The sequence below is a fragment of the Brachyhypopomus gauderio genome, unplaced genomic scaffold (assembly GCF_052324685.1).
Source record: "Brachyhypopomus gauderio isolate BG-103 unplaced genomic scaffold, BGAUD_0.2 sc137, whole genome shotgun sequence".
In the NCBI taxonomy this organism is placed as follows: Eukaryota; Metazoa; Chordata; class Actinopteri; order Gymnotiformes; family Hypopomidae; genus Brachyhypopomus; species Brachyhypopomus gauderio.
In genome coordinates, this window is record NW_027506958.1 from 371,147 (window position 1) to 390,282 (window position 19,136).

A 19,136-nucleotide genomic window follows, 5' to 3' on the forward strand; every position below is an offset into this window, starting at 1 on the left:
CACTTTGGTTTCAGGATATCACACTTTTAAAACATTGATGGACTCATTTAGATTCAAAAACATCATTCGTCTCACCTGTTTTGTGTTTCTTAATCTGTGGCTAGTGTGTCCTTGACTTGTACTGTACCAAGTGTGTAACTTGGTCCTTGTATTTACTATGTCCTTATTATGTTGGTAGTGTGAGACTTAAATGAGTGTGTGCGTACATGTCCTAGAAATGAACATAAACCTGAAACTGTCCTAAAATATACCTTAAACCAGAAAAATCTCAGCTTTTTGTAATAAGCACTTAGTGAAAAAATCAACAGATAGACATCATGTGGGTGCTATATGCAACAAAAATCTTGCTTGTTGTGTTTCTAGAATACTCAGAAAGGCATGTCCCCATTTGGTATGGTTTCCCCTGGTGTTCTGATATTTCACGAAAACGCGTATGTGTGTGTGTGTGTGAGAGAGAGAGAGAGAGAGAGAGAGAGAGAGAGAGAGAGAGAGAACAAAAGAACAAACGGAAATACAGAACCGAAAGTGAAAATCGCGGTTCAGTTTTCGACCCCTCGGATCACAGAAACAGCATTAAGGGGAATTTGTGCTTCCTACATTTGAGCGAGACAGTTTTACACACGTCCAGGTTACACCAGTAAATCATTTTGGGAACGAAACAATGCACAGTGAGTAGTCTACCATATTTAATGTGTTTGAAATAAATCATACAATTCATATCAAAATGTGAAAGATGTATTACAAACGATATGGTTGCAACAGAAAAGACTTGACGTTTGTGCTAGTTTAAGGACAGTTTTACTTTATTTAATGCATCCATATAATTAGCCTCGTGTTATACAGAAATATATTTAGTGCTTTAAATGAGCACATTAATGGACATATAAAACGAGGTTGACATTTTGACTCTTTGAAATGTGATGAGTTCTTTCATTCTCAGGAATGAATTCTCAGTCATAATTGATAAGATGAATTGAGGCACCACCCTGATTAATTGGAAAAAAATCATTAATTTTAATTAACATTTAAATGATTAATGAATTACGACTAAATTAATAAAGTCAATAATTTTACTTTTTTTCGAGTACCAAAACTATTAATATTAATAAATATCACTCTCAACTCACAAGTGTTATAACTAAGTGTACCTTTATTGGATGTACAGAGATGGGAGAACATGCCAACAAGATTCTAATGATCAGTCAGAGCAAGCTTATCAGAACAATGATGAGACGACAGTTCAGCTTTAGAAACGCAATAAACAATAACATCTGTACTAGATAACTTCTTAAGCAAAATAAGGTTCCACAGATCTGTGTTCCTCGGGAGCGGAATATGTAAACAACGCGCACGAGGGCATCAAAGGAGTGAATCGAAACTAGCTAGTGGTGGTACGCTAACGCTAGCTAGTTTCGCCAAAGTTGGCGGAAATTATCATACAGTTAAGCTTGCCCACTAAGAGGGAAGATATGATTGGTCAATTTTACTGTCATTTGAAACTGGTATTGCGCTGAATTATAACTGCCTGGCCCTCTGTAAATGAACAGCGGGCATCACAGTCCTGATAGGGGGAGACCCATGCTCACAGGCTTCCACTTAACTTAACCCCTCACCTTCCAACACAGATTGAATAGACACGGTTGAATAATTTATTTGCTTATATTTTTATAATTGTTTAGATGTCGATTGTCAAACTGTAAGTAGATAAAATAAAATTGGATAAATTATATTATATATATTTATGTTTTAAGAATATTTTAGGCCCTCTGATTAGAGGGCCCTGACGGTTCCCCACTGACTCCTAAAAATTATATTCAGAGACCAGACTCACAAAGTACCAACTCGACATTTAAAAATACTTGAATTTAGGGTCACAGTTGCTAATTCTTAAGTAGGAAATGTTTAGAGCAGGGTACCCGCGGGTCCTTAAAAAGTCTTAAAAATGTCTTAAATTTAGTTTTCCATATTCAAGGCCTAAAAATGTCTTAAAATGTCTGGAATTTTATGAGGGGAGGCATTAAGTTATTATAAGTGTGTGTTGTTCAGTTGTTCTGGCGCGATGTGAACTTTGCCGAATCTAGTGCTAATGCAGAAAATAACTGCTCCAGGGTCCTAGTGTGACGGTGGGGTCGTAGCGAAGGATGAGACACGAATCCCTCTGGCTTGACAGACGTCACTTTTATTTTAGCGCTTAACGCGCACGAAAAACACAGATATAGTGCAATAGCGCACGTAGAACACTCCTCATACACTCACAACGTGTAGACTTAGACAACGACGAGCACAGGACACTGCGCGAGCGCACATTAAATAGACAAACCACATTAGCCCCACGTGATTACGAGACGATTCACAGGTGAGACACATTATTCACACGACATAGCCCTCACCACGGAGTTCACTGACGCGGACAAAGCACGTGGACAACGTGTACACACGCCCAAAAGGGAGGGGCCGGGGTCCTCAACGTGACACCTAGTGCTAGATTCCTAGCGTTGGAGTATACGGCCTCAACAACGTCAACAATTTTCGTTCGCCAACTAGACCCCCCCCATCAACAATTCTCGTTCGACGCCACCCCCCCCCCCCCCCCCCCCCCCCCCCCCCGTCAACGATGTGGAACACACCTGCATCCCCAGTAATACTATTATTTTTTCTTGTGAGAGGTATTAAAAAGGTCTTAAAAGTCATTGAATTTGAGATTTAAAAATGTGCAGATACCCTGTTAGAGGGTGGAGGGGTTAGAAAGTCAGGTTAGGTGAAAAGACATCAGGTAGGACAATTTATGGCTTTGTTGCTAGGCATCCTGGCACCTGAGGGGTCCTGGTTCTTCTTCCTGGGCCAAGGATGAAAGAAAGCTTTCTGAACAGATCCAAGAATAAGTGTAGTTTATCTTCAGTACACTAATCTACTTTTAACCAGTTAACTTCAGTTTTTTTTATTACATAGGTCATTCCCAGCAGAGGATTTTACTCGTGGGAAGAAGTGGTGATGGCATAACCAGCACTAGAAACACCATCCTGGGAAATAAAACATCTGAGTCTAACAACGTCCAGAGGAGACAACTTACAGTTGTTGAAGCACCTGGACTTTTTGACACAAGTGTCACTAACACACAGATCCAATATGAGATAGAAAAGTGTGTTGGAAAATGTACCCCGGGTCTACATGCCATTCTCATCATTCTCAAAGTTGGTAGATACACCACACAAGAAGGAAGAATCATCAAAGAGATTGAAGAACTATTTGGGGAAGAAGTCCTTAAATATTCCATAGTTCTTTTTACAAATGGAGATCAACTTGAAGATGGCCAGACCATTGGACAGTTTGTAAGGCAAAGCAGAGATCTACAGGACCTAGTAGATCAATGTGGAGGTCGTGTTCATGTTGTTGATAATAAGTACTGGAATGAGCAGCAGGATGGGTACAGGAGTAACAGGGTTCAGGTAGAGAAGCTACTGAACACCATAGAGGGGATGATGAACAAGAATGGAGGAGAGTTTTACACCAGTGAGATGTTACAGGATGTGAGAAGAAATAAAGAACAGGGGGAAATTATGAGAAAATGTAAGAATTTTATACAATGGATGAAGAAAAATATACACAGAAGACATTGGGCAGTTGTGATAATGACTTCTGTGTTGGTCATAGGAAGTTATTATTATTATTAATTTTTGGAGCATAAATATCTGCATGTGATAATTTATTTGGAAACTTTATTTGGAAATTATTCATCCACCTCCACCTTACAAGGATTTATATAATTGTTAATAAGAACTTTCTTAATAACAGTATGCTTCATTAACAATGCAATGAGAAAGTGAGACTAACAGAAACATGATAATGGAATTGGTTCATTTACAAACAGTGCATATTTTAAATCGTATATTAAAATATAATAGCAAGCTCACAATACTCCTATTATATATTATATTATGGTAACAAGCATATTGTTTAGCTGTGTAAAACAGCAAGGCAAAAACAAAGCACTTTGAAGAACAGAGTACAATACAGAGAATTGCTTGGCATGGCCACAAATTTAGCTAATCCATGCATTTTAAACAGACTTTCGCTATCTCCGCTTTTTTCAGATCGCTGTCTCTTTAATCTTTCATCTTCCTCTATCTCGTTCATCCCTGTTATGCAGGGATGTCAAAGTCAAATACACCGAGGGCCAAAACACCAAATTTGCTACAAGCCGAGGGCCGGACTGGTTCAATGTTTATTAAAACATATTGAAATGATTGCACATAGCCTATTGAACCAAGACCTAACACAGTATATATTAATTAATGCTTAAATTAATAAAGCTATATTTTCTTATGGATCTGTCAGTCACGGACATAGTTGGGGGGGGGGGGGGGGTTTACGGTTAAAACAAATATTTAAATAGCGACAAATCCATGTCCCCCCCCCACTTTTTATTACAAAATTACGTCCATGCTGTCAGTAATTTCAAGTGAAAACATTTTTCAACAAGCAAACAGATAAAAACAAACTTCCTCCAAAGAAAACATGTACTGTACATTAAATGAATAAAGTAATAAAGGTTTGAAAAGTGCTGGAATTTAGGCTAAAGTACTTGAAAATGCTTGAAATTGTAACTACTTTGTTTCACAACAAATAGATATCTGACTGAACAGGGGTGGGTTTCCCGAAACGTTCGTAGCGTTAAGTACTTCTTAACCTCACACGTTTCATACGAGGTTACGAAGTACTTAGCGCTACGAACGTTTCGGGAAACCCACCCCAGTTCTCTTGTATTACGTTAAAAAATACGAGCCTCTTGTATTTCCAGGAAACATGAGAGAACGTGAAAACGTTAAGATTGGGCGTTTTGAAAATAAACAACCATTAAATAATGTGAATAAAAAGTAGTGGTGGGCCGTTAACGGCGTTCGTTAATTTGATACTCTTATCGGGCGATATAAAAATAATCGCCGTTAATCTATTCTTAAAGTTGGGTTGGGAACTGGGTCAAAATGGGTAAGCAAACTATGATGACTTTCACCTTGATAGTTTAGCTCGGCTGTATTCCTAACCAAATTGCACAGTAGGGGCGAGAACGAGTTTTCAAACCTGTGAATTACAAATCGTACGTGTGTTTACATGGATGCAGCCACGAAGTCGCCAGGTTTGCTTCATGGAAAATTCATTTTTAGGAACGTAAAGTGTTACCGGAGCGGAGCTCGGAGCGGTCGTTTTCTGCATGGTCCTAGCGCTAGATTCGTCGCTATTTAAATATTTCTTTTTAACCGTTAAAACTGCAGAGGACCAAAACTGACTTTTGAAAATTACGTCCGTGAGGTTAAATGTACTAAATGTTGGCTTACATTTAAAATATCATGTTTAGCTGAATAAACATGTTATCAACCCCTTTTAATGTACAGTATGTAGGCTTACAAATTCATGTTTAACTGAATAAACCGTTGAACATGAGTAGCCTACATTTTATTGAGCATGTTTTTTTTTCTTCAAGTATCAAAGTAGAACAGCTTCCTCAAGCAGTCATTGATGCATTTTGGAAACAGGAGATGAGCCCCTGGTCTAATGCACCCTCTGTATTAAGAAACCCTATCTCAAAAACTGACTATTAGTCATTACTTGGGTAGCACGCATATGAGCCATTTTAATATAGATTAATCTAGATTAATCTATATTAAAATGGCTCATATGCGTGCTACCCAAGTAATGACTAAAAGTCAGTTTTTGAGATAGGGTTTCTTAAATTTCTAGATTAATTTCAAGATTTCAGTGAGATTAATCTAGATTTAAAAAAATAATATATGCCCACCCCTAATAAAAAGCGAATTATTTCGAATCATTTCGAATATATGTATAAATATTTAACTTAATTAAGTTTAACATGTTGGGAAATATTGAGATGGACCCTGAAAGTGACGTACAAGTGCTTGAATTCTACCTTGTTTAGGTGTATGAACCCTGCAAACATCTTGCGCTGAGGCACGGCGCGCGCAAAGTTACAAAATTCGAGAGGTGCATGACCTCGCGAATTGACAGCGTGCGAGACTCTCGCGCATGGGCGGAGCCACTGCGATTACGTCATTTTCTGACTCTCGCCGTTTGTGCGCGCTGTAGTGACTTCGCGGGCTACCGTTGCATTGTGGGGAATGTAGTGTTTGTGCGTGCAAAACACCAGTGGGCGGCTGTGGCCTGCGGGCCGCTTCTAATAGTAATTAAATATCTTCCAGGGGGCCATAGATAATCAATTCGCGGGCCGGATCTGGCCCGCGGGCCTTGACTTTGACATATGTGCTGTTATGCGTACAAATCAGGGTCAGTGGTCAGTTGTGCTAAATACAGTTTTTGCTGCTGTTTTAAGTCGTAAAATGATGTTATAGCAGAATGAGGCATCGGCCCAACTCATTTAATTTCTGTGATGTCAAGTAGTATTATCATAATTTGCAAATCATATTGTTCTCTACATTATCCTCATAAAACTAAGGAAAATGCTATGATATAAAATATGATCAATATAATCAATTACCTAACAAGGTAACAAGGTCACCTATAGGAATCACTGGATCACTGACCAATTCCCTCTATTTTGTTCTGCCTGTGATTTCCTCAAATGTCACTGTGCAACACAAATACTGTGGTTAAATTAGACAAATTTAGGAATCAAACCTAAAATTATCACTTGGAAATTGATTTTGTTTACTAAAAGAAAAGCTTAATTGTATATATTTTGTGTAGCATGTGAGAGTAAATAAAATTACCGGTATGTTTTTGTGTGATACTATGCATGTTTATTAAAGCAATTTGTAATAGATGCTCAATGGCCTTTTCAAGTGCAAATCTGTACTTTATTCAAAACACATATTTACATTTCCATTAAAATTAAACTTTACCTTTATGGCATTTGGCAGACGCACTTATCCAGAGCGACTTACATTTTTATCTCATTTTTTAATACAAGTGAGCAATTGAGGGTTAAGGGCCTTGCTCAGGGGCACCTCAGTCATGGCCACAGGTCTGGGGATCGAACCCACGACCCTCCGGTCACAAGACCAGATCCCTAACCACCAGGCCATGACTGCCCGCAGTCACACTCTAAACTGGGTGTTTCCTTGCCACTGTCACCCTTGGCTTGCTCACTGGGGGCTTGGACTCGGACACTTGTAAAGCTGCTTTGTGACAACAACTGTTGTAAAAAGCGCTATATAAATAAAATTCCTCCATGGGTGCCATCCATTTCTGTAGGTAGTCGAGGCATGAACTGTACAGGCCCTGAACCTGAGATCTGAAATGGTCAGACCTTTGCCCATATCCATCCTTCTGCTTTTGAGCCAGCATACTCTTGACTTTGAGAGGCATGAAGTTGTTCATCTTGCGCTCATGAAGCAAGCTCTCCACCTTGTTCAGAATCCTATTCACCTCCCTCTCCATCTCTTGAATATTGGGCTGAAACACTGACATCAGTGAATTCATTTGCCACAGGTAAATCTCATTGAACTCATCCTCAAAAAAAAAACAACTTGATCTGCACTGGTGGCCTGTCCTGGGACAAAAAGAATGCTTTCAAAGCTGGATACATTTGCAGCAATCGCTCAATCCCTGGAAATAATGATAGCCATCGTGTCTGTGAGAGAGGAGAGCCCAGTAATTAACATCAGCAAGCTCACAATACTCCTTCAAATTCTCTGTGCAGACAGTGTAGATATTAAAGTGGTGATAGATTTTGAAAATTATTTGTTCAATGTCAAGGTCTAGTGTGTCTGCGCCATGGTGAAAACAATTGTTCAGGATATGAGCTGGACAGCCAACACCAATAAGAGTGGTGTTCTGCAGGGACTTCTTTAAATTAGCAAAAACATTCTTTCCTTCCTAATTACGCCGGATTCCTCCAAACATTGTATTACAATTATCCCCAGTAAATGCAATGCATTTAGAAAAGATTCCCTTCTTTTGCAGTGTCTCTTATGTACTGAGCAATGGTGTCAGCTGATTCATTTGGGGTGCTTTTGATTTCAATTCATTTGCTTTGCACACCACCATTCTTCCAGTCGTAATATTGGATCAGCAGAGGGAACAGTTTTACTGCTCCATGGTTGCTGCCATCAGTGGAGACGCCACAGTAGGGAATACATTGAAGTGCTTCTAAAGCAACGTCGACAGAATGCGGGGCTATCACGGAATGTACAATGGCTTCAGTCTTCGTTCGGGCACATGAGAATTTTGGAGCTGTTGGGGAGTCTGTGAAGGCCTTCCTTAACAAGCCCAATGTGCAGTCCATTGACTTATAGCTTTCGTGGTGCTTAACTGTATGAAAAGCAAGGCTGTCTTCTGCTGCAATTACGGCTACACTGTCTGATTTTGTCACAAAGAAATCTGTGACTTTAGCCGAAGAGCTCTGGCCCCTGGCTGCTTTCACATGCTTTGTTTAATTGACGTGCACTTGCAGGTCGTTGGCACCTTTATTTGCCACAGACACACAAGTGCCTGCCTTACACATCAAGCACTCTGCCTCAAATGGATTACGACCTAGAACCGGCGGACACACGTGTATACACTCGGGGGTTGACTAGCAGGCCCACGCTGTCTTCTTCACACACACACAATGCAAAGTAGATAGATTTGAGGAGAAGGACATGACTAATTTGTGATACAGAAACCTGGAATGAAGTGAAATGGAATGGAATGGCAATTCTGATCACAATGAACTGTATATGTATTATGATTGAGGCAGTCAAACAAAATCCCGGACGATTTTGACATTCCCCCCGCACATTTTTTTAGGTCTCAAAAGTAGGACATGTCCGGGAAAAAGGACGTCTGGTCACCCTAGTGTATGTATGTATGTATGTATGGAACTCCCTTCTTCTGCTTCATCAATAAAGCAAGCACCACAATAAGCTGGTTCTGAGTCTTTACTTGGGTCACGTCTGTAGAATATTGACTATGAATACAGTAATATTGAGTATTGTCAGCAGATTCTCCTCAGAGGTGCTGATTAACAGTGCAAGCACAAAAATGACAGTAATAAATCGGAGCGCTATTATAACTGAAGGAAGCGATGTCTCTTCTGTGACAGGAACAGGCTCTTTTTTCAGTTTATATTGATTTCTTCTGTTCTATTTTGCTCAATTGTATAAATTGTTTGTTGATTCCATTGTCATTACATATTCAGTGGGTCACACCTTCAAATTCCAACCAGTCTCCAACAGACAAAAATTCCCTAGCAACTTTCTGAAGCTTTTTGAAGTACCGAAGTGTTTGTCCTAATTTTATTGCAATATGAATTTTATTTCAGAAAGGTATACTAAAAATGAAAAAGAATTTAGATGGTAAAATGAAATTTTTCTACTTTCTACTTTGAAGAATTACAACAGCACAAACGTGCTGACGTGGCAACAGCACAAACAATGACAACAACAACAAAAATGTACACAACAAAGACACAGCAGACTGTGTCAAGGGCGTCTATACAATAGGGTGTGCCATACCATTACAGGTGGATTTAATCTTTGATTTTGGTGAGTATGCTATCAACGACCACAAACACTGGATTCTCATCTGAGCTCACTTGAGGCAAGGAGGCCCCCGAATCTCACCCAGGAGGCAATGGTAGTTCCGCAGAACTGTGATGTGTGAGGATTCAATATTAGGTAAAAACTGTCCTCTGCTAATGTTACAACCCGGCCTAGGCTACCAGATCGTAACAGGAAAAAGACGGAGAAATAATTATAAATAAAGAAAAATAGTTTATTTGTGGCAGGACAATACAGACTTCGGGAGTTGATATGGCCAAAGAAAAATAACAACTCCGAAACACAAAAAAGAATGACTAGCTTCCTATTTACCAGAGAAAATAAACAAGAAAATATACAATAACCTAGCCTCACTCCCTAGCAGTAAACAGAGGCAAAAAGGAACAGAAATAGCCTCAACTGCCTACGTCCCAAACACTGGTCTGCAAAACCAATAAGGTGAATATTTATTAATATATACAATGGGTGCTATGAACAAGAGGCTATATACAAAGGGCGACCAGACTGATATAAAGGGGAAAACCGTAATTGTAGTCAAAGGAATAGCGTAAGGTCATAACCAACACAGAATCCAAAATACATACAACAAACACTTCCAAACAAACACTCAGAAACACAACGGACAAACTAGTCTTAACTATACAGTAAACCACTTAGCAAAAACTCAAACAACCCTCAATTCCTTCCTTCCTGCCTCCTGTCTTCATTCCCAGGCCGGTTTAAATGGGGTGATGACAGCAGAGACAGCCAACGGGACGTTGGAAGTGGTGTGAGGACAGACAGCCAACGGGACTTGGACATCGTCGTTGCGGAGCACGATTGGATGCGTTACCTGGGGAAACACAACTACACAAGCACAACATGCGGCGCTTGCACATAGTGCGCCATATGACAACCCTAGTGAACTATATATAAATAATCCTACATCGACCTGAGGGTCGTAACACCCCCACCCATAAGAGTGAACTAGGGGGTCCCAGCACGAGACAAACAATCCGCCACAACATTCTCACTGCCTTTTTTGTGTTTAATGTCCAGATTAAAATTTTGGCAGATCAAAGACCATCGCATCAGTCTTTGATTCGTGTTCGACATTCGGTACAGGAACACAAGAGGATTATGGTCGGTGTACACAGTGATGGGAAGGGCGCTAGAGCCAATGTATACTTCAAAATATTGAATGGCGAGTAGTAATGCGAGGGCTTCCTTCTCTATGGTGCTGTAGTGACACTGATGGCGAATGAACTTGGCTGAAAAATATGCAATGGGGAGATCAACATACGAAACATCCTCCTGTAACAACACGGCTTCACAAGCAGTCTCACTGGCATCAACCTCCAATTTGAAAGTCTTTGTGAAGTCGGGAGCGGAAAGGACAGGAGACGAACACAACAACCGTTTTACGGCCTCAAACGCTGACTGACAGGTGGGGGACCACTCAAATGTGGTGGACTTACGTAGTAGGTTTGTAAGGGGTAGCACAACATCCGAGAAGTTTCTGCAGAAACATCTGTAGTATCCTGTCAAGAACCAAGAAAAAGCCTAATCTCCTTCTTGGTTTGTGGAATAGGAAATTCAACTATAGCTTGAATTTTTGCTTCCACTGGACGAACCACACCACGGCCTACTCGTTTCCCCAAATAGGTCACCATGGCATGACCAAACTCACACTTAGCGAGGTTTATGGTTAAATTCGCTTCCTGAAATGAGAAATATTTTCTCAAGAGTACCCATGTGGTCCTCCCATGTGTCAGTATATATAATGACATCATCTAAATAGGCGTCACATCCCTCAATATTTGTCAAAACACTGTTCATAAGGAGCTGAAATGTCGCCGGAGCGTTTTTCAACCCGAAAGGCATAACAGTGTACTGTAAAAACGCATCAGGAATAGCAAATGCCGAAATCTCTGAGGCCCTTTTGGATAACGGAACTTGCCAATACCCCTTGAGCAAATCAAGTTTTGTAATGAACTGTGCATTACTGCACACAGTCATCTATACGGGGGAGTGGGAACGAATCGGTGGTTGTTACGGAGTTGACCTTTCTATAATCCGTACAGAACCGAAAGGTGCCGTCAGGTTTAGGCACCAGTAAGCAGGGTGAACAGCACGGACTGGAACTAGGCATGGCAAATCCATGTTGCAACATTTTGTCACATTTTGTCTCCTCAGACAAAGGCAGAACCGAACTCAGCATCAATGACTGCTGCCCCGATGTCTCTCAGTATGCGAACGGGATACTGAATCGCACCTGACGGCAACACCGCCACAGTCCCATAATAGGTATCGGACTCCTGGGGTAAAGAGGGAGTATGAACTAACCCGATGGGTTTTGCTGGTGAGTGGGGCTTCCTCTGGTTTTTATGAAGCAGCTTTGGACAACCTGCGATAAGGTGACCAGCTTTGTGACAATAAAAACATTGACGTAACTCACCAGACGCCCTCACGGGTGTGTTCAGAGGTGGTATAGCAACACGATCGGTCTGACGTGCTCGCTGGGGAGTTGAGAATATGGTTTTGTTGGTTAATACAAACTCGTCTGCAAGGATTGCAGCATCAGCAAGAGATGACACCTTCTATTCATTTAGATGTACAACTAATCTCTCCGGAGCACATGTTTTAAATTCTTCTAATAAAACCAATTCTCTAAGCTGTTCAAGTGTGTTCACCTTGCAAGACGCGCACCGGCCGGTGCCAGCAGGGGAAATGTGATAGGGTGGATGTTGTCTCATCTCCAATTCCAACTCCAACTTTCACACCCTGACATTCCGATGTGTCTCAAGTTCAATAGCACGGACACGCTGTCTACCCAATTCTAGTTCTAACTCCTTCATGCGTAACGCAAGCATCGGGTCCATTGGACCAGGAGTAATAGGTTCCACACGCACTATATCCAGAGATGGGGACTCGAGTTTGGGACTCGGACTCCAGTCGCACTTAAGTCGCATATACAGTGACTTCAGACTCTACTTGCATTCAAAAGACTTGCAACTCGACTTGGACTCGTGATTTGAGACTTGTGAACAATCTTTTAGTGGAATGTTCTTTTGTGTTTCATTTGACAACCTTTTCTCCGCCTGTCTGTATGCTTTTTAATTCCCGCTGACGTAACATTTTCGGCGCGCGGACCCTCGCGCCGGTCACGTCGCGTCAAGTATTTCACAAGTGACCGTTGCACGCGACTCCGCACACCTCATGCGAACCTGGCGCTGCACGCAAAACATCGCGATCATGGCGCTGGTGAGGACGCTCGCTTCTCTTCCACCATTCATAATAAGTTTTGGGTACAAAACAAGTAGCAAATAGAAGAACAGCAAAATGCAACGTGTGTGGCATAAAAATACAGGACGCTGGTTCCACCACATCTAATTTTATTCGCCACCTGAAAACCCACCCGGAAAGGTTAGTCACTGCCTGAAAGGTTATTAACAATATTGCAATATTGGTATTGACTTGCCACCAGTGCACCATGTTCAGTCATGGAGTCCTCATAATGCGGCCTCACCGAGCCAGGCTAAGTGCAAGTACCCTGTCAATCCTGATCTTTTTTAAATGTAATGCGTTAGTTGCATAAACATTTTCCTTGTATTGGACACTGAAAGACACCTTGAAGTTCAAGTAGATTGTGTTTGATTCAGTTCATTAGGAGACAAATAGTTGTTGCTGCAGGGCTTTTATGTCAGAATCATTATTATTGTAAAATTTGAATTCTGTTTTTAATTCTTATTTTATAATGAGTAATTTGGTTGCTATTTTCTTTATATATGAAAGGTCTGCATATATATATGCACACATATAAATGTGATTTTTTTATTTCACAGCCCTCCTTTATCTTTTAGAACAAAATATAGTAGATGTTCTACTGAAAGAAGAGAATATTGTATCCAGAAATATGTCAGTTTTGTAAGAAAAATACTTTTTGGAGAAAAATACGGATACAAATTTATCTGGAAAACATTTGTGTGTGCGTGCGCACTTTTAAAAATTGTATTTCTTCATTTACCAGTGTGGCCTACACTACGCCACCCCACTTTTATAAAGGGTAGGGGATCCCTGCAAGGCTTCTCAAATAAATGAGTTATAAGGCAGTTTAGCGAAAATATGTATAGTTTATTTAATCCAAGCAATAGATAAAAACATCTTCACCGCCCATCTCAGCGAATGCGGTACTCAGAAGGATAACACCGGTTAACAGTCAACCCTAGTCAGCACATGGAGATGGTAAATACAAATCCCACACAAGTAATAACCCCTTGTGGTCATACCCACAGGACAGAAGCAAAACAGCACAACAAACTTCGTAAAACAACCACCAATGTACCAAACGCAAAAAAACAATATTACTCTACAAAGGAAATAACCAAAAAAATTACACAACCAATATAAATAACCAAATTGATAACCCCAAGAAAAAGAACCAAAGCCGCATACAAAACTCCAACCCCGGAGAACTCAAAATAATCTCACAATTGGGAGGCCTCGTAATGGGACAATTAAATGTGCTGAACTAACACCCCCGGAGTAGTGCACTTCTGGTACCGCCACCGGAAGGGGGCTCAGTCTTATGGTCCAATATGCAACAGAATCTAAAATCAACTCTACGTAAGTGGCTCAGCAGACGTCACTATCGGGAATCTAATATAAAAGGCACGGATATGAAAAGAAAACACAAAAACGCACTTCGGAAGGAAAACAGTGGCCTACAGGCAATTACGCCTCCTGTTTGGAAGAAGCAGACCACAAGCAGATAACGTTAAATGCATTCAACTGGCTGCATTTAAATCCAACAGTACCGGCAGAGCAATCTCGTTAGTAATAAAAACATTCGCGAATGTACTAAAAACGAAAAGCACCCCCCCCCCCAAAGCTGCAATAACATGCACTTATTGGATCTAGGAGCTGGTCAGTTGTTGCGTTAAAATAAAAATATTAAAAACACAACTCACAGTTACATGTATACCTCAGCCTTAACGGCGAAGTTAGTTGCGCAGTGGCCGCAAACAACCATATGCCTTGTAGCTCCCTGAATGGGCCACCGAGCAAGCAAGGTGTGAACCGTGCTTACACTTGACGCAACTCGTTTCCACTTCAATTATAAAACACCTAAACAAATAATGATCCCACTGTCAGCATGCTTATCGACTATACATCGATTTCTAAACAAACAATCTTAACCTACCAAACGCAGCTTCCACGACACTGCCGCACGCCAAACCAGCCAGCTCCCCCCTTGTTGGTTGAGAGTAGAGAAGTCAAAAGCTGCCAATGACTCCAGAGTTTTTATAACCTTAATGAGCCCGCCCCACCCATAATTTATCCCAGCTGTACATCACATCTTATTCTCACACCCATTATTAGCCATGCCACACCAGTTTAAGCTATTATACATCAGAAGTGTCATAACAGACCAGGGGTGGGTTTCCCGAAACGTTCGTCACACTTAGTACTTCGTAACCTCGTATGAAACGTACGAGGTTAAGAAGTACTTAGCGCTACGAACGTTTCGGGAAACCCACCCCATTACAACTATACAGTGATTTGCGACTACAGTGTCACTCAAATATTTGAGACTTGACTTGGACTTGAGATCAAAGACTTGAGACTTGACTTAGACTTGAGGTCAAAGACTTGAGACTTGACTTGGACTTGAGATCAAAGACTTGAGACTTGACTTGGACTTGCAAAAAATGACTTGTGAGCATCTCTGACTATATCTTTAGCCTCAGCCTCAACCTCGGCCTTGATTCCTGGCTCAGACGGGAAGGCAACACCTGGAGTCTCGTCTCTATCTGGCAGAATCTGCTGCCGTACGAGCTCCTCGTACAGAATAGTCTTGATGGCGCGTTTAGTATCAGAACGAGACACACCGCTACATCAAAGAAATCCGCAATCAATAAAAGATCATCCTTCCGACACTTATCAAATTGTTCTAAGGTGGGAAACAACGTGAATTGTACTAAATCGTACTAAACTTTCTATTGTCATATTACAGCCCCGGGCCCCTCCCTTTGGGCGGATGTATGTGTAGTCTATGTCTAGCTACATCTAGGTTACATCCTGTGCTTGACTTTGTCAGAGTCACTACGTGTCTGTGTATTCGTTTCATGTTGTCTTAAGCCAAAAAAGAACATTCTTTAGTTAAGAAAATTATACCTTCTGTCAAGATTTCCTTGTGAATGCCACAATACTTTATAAGTATACTGTATGTGTGTATACTTTTTTACACGTCAGGATTTCACCTGGCACCTCAAAAAACACTGCGGTGGTTGAATGGCCAGCTATTTAATATTGGAGGGATTTTTCTTTTTTGACATCAGGCTCTCTTCACATGAACTGAACTTTGAAATATGACAATACAGAATTAACTGCACCAGGACCACTTGTGATTTTGCTCAAAGTGTGAAGGTACATGGTTTTGGTATTTTTCATTTTCCACCTTTGAAATGTAAACGGACAAGAATGTAGCATACAACAAATAAGTACAAAAAATAAATAAGCAAGCACTGTGATAAATATATAGAATATAAAGTTAAAAGTGGACAGTGTGGTGTTAGATGACGATTAAACAGTGCAGGGAGAGTTAACATTTCTGTCAGACCCTGTGGTTTGAGTGGTTTGACTTCCTGTGCACATCCACCTAGAGACCAAAGGGTAAATGTCTTTCACTCCATATAAGGTAAAACAGCTGTTGATTGGTTTACTGATGATTCTTTGCCTCTACTGATTCTGCAGTTGACTCCGGGGAGGGGGACACCTTGGAATTATTCTGGAGGGATAGTGGGCCCTGGTCTTTTTTTACAATAATAAAACTGCTTATCTAAAAGATGGATCAAGTCATTTGAAAGTCTCTGAAAACAAAACACGACCAGGAATATGTTAGTTGGCTTTGACTCCTTTACATATTATCATGGACTGAGACAAGCACACCTTTTGTGCATAAGCTCAGCATATTTTCCCTTTGAATAGGGAGGAGTGGCTAATGTGAATTACGTGTGGTTTCTACTCTCACAGTTATGAAACAGAGAACCAGCAGCAACTGGTTTGAAACTGGCCACAGATTCATTTTAGACATACAGAAGTCACAGGATTCTCTCACTTTGGATGCTGAAGTACCTGCAAACATTGAACAATCTGACTGAAGTGACTGCCAACAGTGAAGGTACCAAAGTCTAATTAACATTTGTCAGGGTGCAGCTGTTGCAGTCATTGTAAAATAAATGTCAAATACTTTTGACATTACTGTCAAATACTTCACTGTTGTTAAGCTGTTTTGCCTTCCTAATTAAACTGTTTTATAGATTAGGGCAAAGTTACTACATTTCTAAAATAAGCTAATTTAAGTTTACACATACATTAGGAAAATACCAACAATCTGTACTGTTTGAATTTGTTTGCAATAATAATAAAGTTTGCCCGATGTGGAAGTTTGACAGACTGGAAATAAGCTGTATATTTTCATCTCACCACTAGAACTATAAAAAATCTATATATTTAACTATCCGGCAAATGTTGTCTTAGAGAATTGAAAGAGTTCCTGAGAGTAAGGCCTGCACGAAACACTAATTTTGTTTGTGTACTAATGTACAATATTTGAAGTTTTAAGTAGACAGGTTTAATTTGACATTTTTGCTAATTTTCATGGACTTTATGAAAATTCCTAGATAACTCCAAGCTTGTAAAAATGTTCTGCACAATGAATTGTGGGCTGTTATCACATGTTGCACTGGAGAAGTACTGGTGCAAACTTGGAGTGAGACTAGAGATGAACGTTCCAACTTCATGAAAACATTCTCCTCCCACAATGCTCCACTCTCTCTCTGCACTCCACACATTATACATATTTTTCAGTTCTCAGAAATGTAGTTAAAAAACTGAACAGATTTTTGTTTTTGATTAGGTGCGTGGAGTCTCTGTGGAGAAGATTTTGCCTCTCTTGTTTTATTGACAAAGCCTGCCCTGAAATAAAGGCACAGAGGTAAAATCTATATTATATTGAGATACCATGTAAGATTTATTAATCAAATGCACCATTAAAACTAACTTCAGATTAATATCTGAACTCATTTCAAACTGCAATCATGGTAACTGGTATACACTACCATCATATGAGAAAGATAAACTGTTTTCCATCAATGCTCTTTTGTCTCTTAATAGGAGCCATGAATAAACTGAGGATTGTGCTTCTTGGGAAAACGGGTGATGGAAAAAGCAGCTGTGGAAATTTGATACTCGGTGAAAACATATTTGATATTCAAAGTGCACCTATATCAAAAACTCAAATATGTTCCTCAAAAACAAAATCTATTAATGAGAAGGACATAACAGTGGTTGACCCACCTGGGTTTTTTGACACTAAGCTCTCTTCTGAGGAACTAAACCCTGAAATATTACGATGCATTACTGAGTGTGAACCAGGACCACATGCATTTGTGATTGTGCTCAAAGTGGGAAGGTACACAGAACATGAGAGAGAAACTGTGGAAGAAATAACAAAGTCATTTGGAGATGATGCTCTAAAATATGCAGTGGTCCTCTTCACCTTTGGTGATCAACTCAAAAAGGGTCAAACTATTGGAAACTTTGTGAAGAAGAGTAAAGAGTTACATGATCTTGTGAAAAAATGTGGAGGTCGTGTTCATGTTGTTGATAATAAGCACTGGAATGAGCAGCAGGATGGGTACAGGAGTAACAGGGTTCAGGTAGAGAAGCTACTGAACACCATAGAGAAGATGGTGAAGAAGAATGGAGGAGAGTGTTACACCAATGAGATGTTACAGGATGTACATAAAGCTGTAGAAGCAGAGTATATGGCTTTATGTGGGATGGGTAAAGGGGTTCCAGATATTAAGATGAGAAAACAAGCAAAGCAGAATGTTTTTACCAGACTGTTAGTAAGGTTAGTGGGGGTAGGAACTGGGGTTTTGCTGGGTGCTCTTCTTGGTGCTGGGGCTGGAGGGGCCGCTATGGTGACCATCACAAAGGAATTAGGAATAGTCCCAGCAATAGCAATTACTCCAGCTGGACTTGTAGTTGGAGCTGTAGTTGGAGCTGTAGTTGGAGCAGTAGGAGGAGGAATTAAAGGTTATCAAGCAGCAGAAGGGGCAGAGACCATGACTGATGCAATGAACACAGCATATAAGGAAACCCATGATTTTGTAGAAAATGCCAAAAGAAAGGCTAAACAAATATCATGTAAAGGAAATCACAGAGATTACCACAAATTTGATTAAGCTAGAAAACATTTGGATCTATTTAAACAGATGTTATTTGAGTGAACTTAGAGTGAATGTATTGAAGCACTGTACTATTGTGTTCTTTTCATGTGTACACATTTTACATTTTGTTGTTTCAAGTGTTTTAAGCAACAATACATATATTATGTATATCAGTATACTTATATGGTAAACAGCAGAATTGACACAGATTGCACACTGTTCAATATCTAAGATCAACAGGAACCTTCCATATAGGCGCTATATAAAGAGACGCTCATTGCTCATGATGATATCATTTTGGTTACTGGTTGCTGACTGTGTTTTGATTACTACTAACTACTATTAACATGCTTGAATGTCTGTATAATCTTTTCTGTTCAAATGAATTAAAAAGTCTTCATTCACT

At 40.2% G+C, this 19,136-nt stretch overlaps 1 protein-coding gene across 1 annotated transcript; it reads left to right on the forward strand.

Moving 5' to 3' along the window:
• Window positions 1-16,578: 16,578 nt before the first annotated feature.
• LOC143500201 (GTPase IMAP family member 9-like) lies at window positions 16,579-18,931 on the forward strand. The gene is made up of 3 exons (XM_076994214.1): window positions 16,579-16,674; window positions 17,413-17,490; window positions 17,670-18,931. Exon 3 carries the CDS (start codon window positions 17,675-17,677, stop codon window positions 18,743-18,745), a length of 1,071 nt encoding a protein of 356 aa, XP_076850329.1. The 5' UTR covers window positions 16,579-16,674; window positions 17,413-17,490; window positions 17,670-17,674; the 3' UTR covers window positions 18,746-18,931.
• Window positions 18,932-19,136: the final 205 nt, after the last annotated feature.

What these genes read in the sequence shown, in the direction of transcription:
- LOC143500201 (XM_076994214.1), top strand. Translation starts at nt 17,675, where the DNA reads ATGAATAAACTGAGGATTGTGCTTCTTGGGAAAACGGGTGATGGAAAA.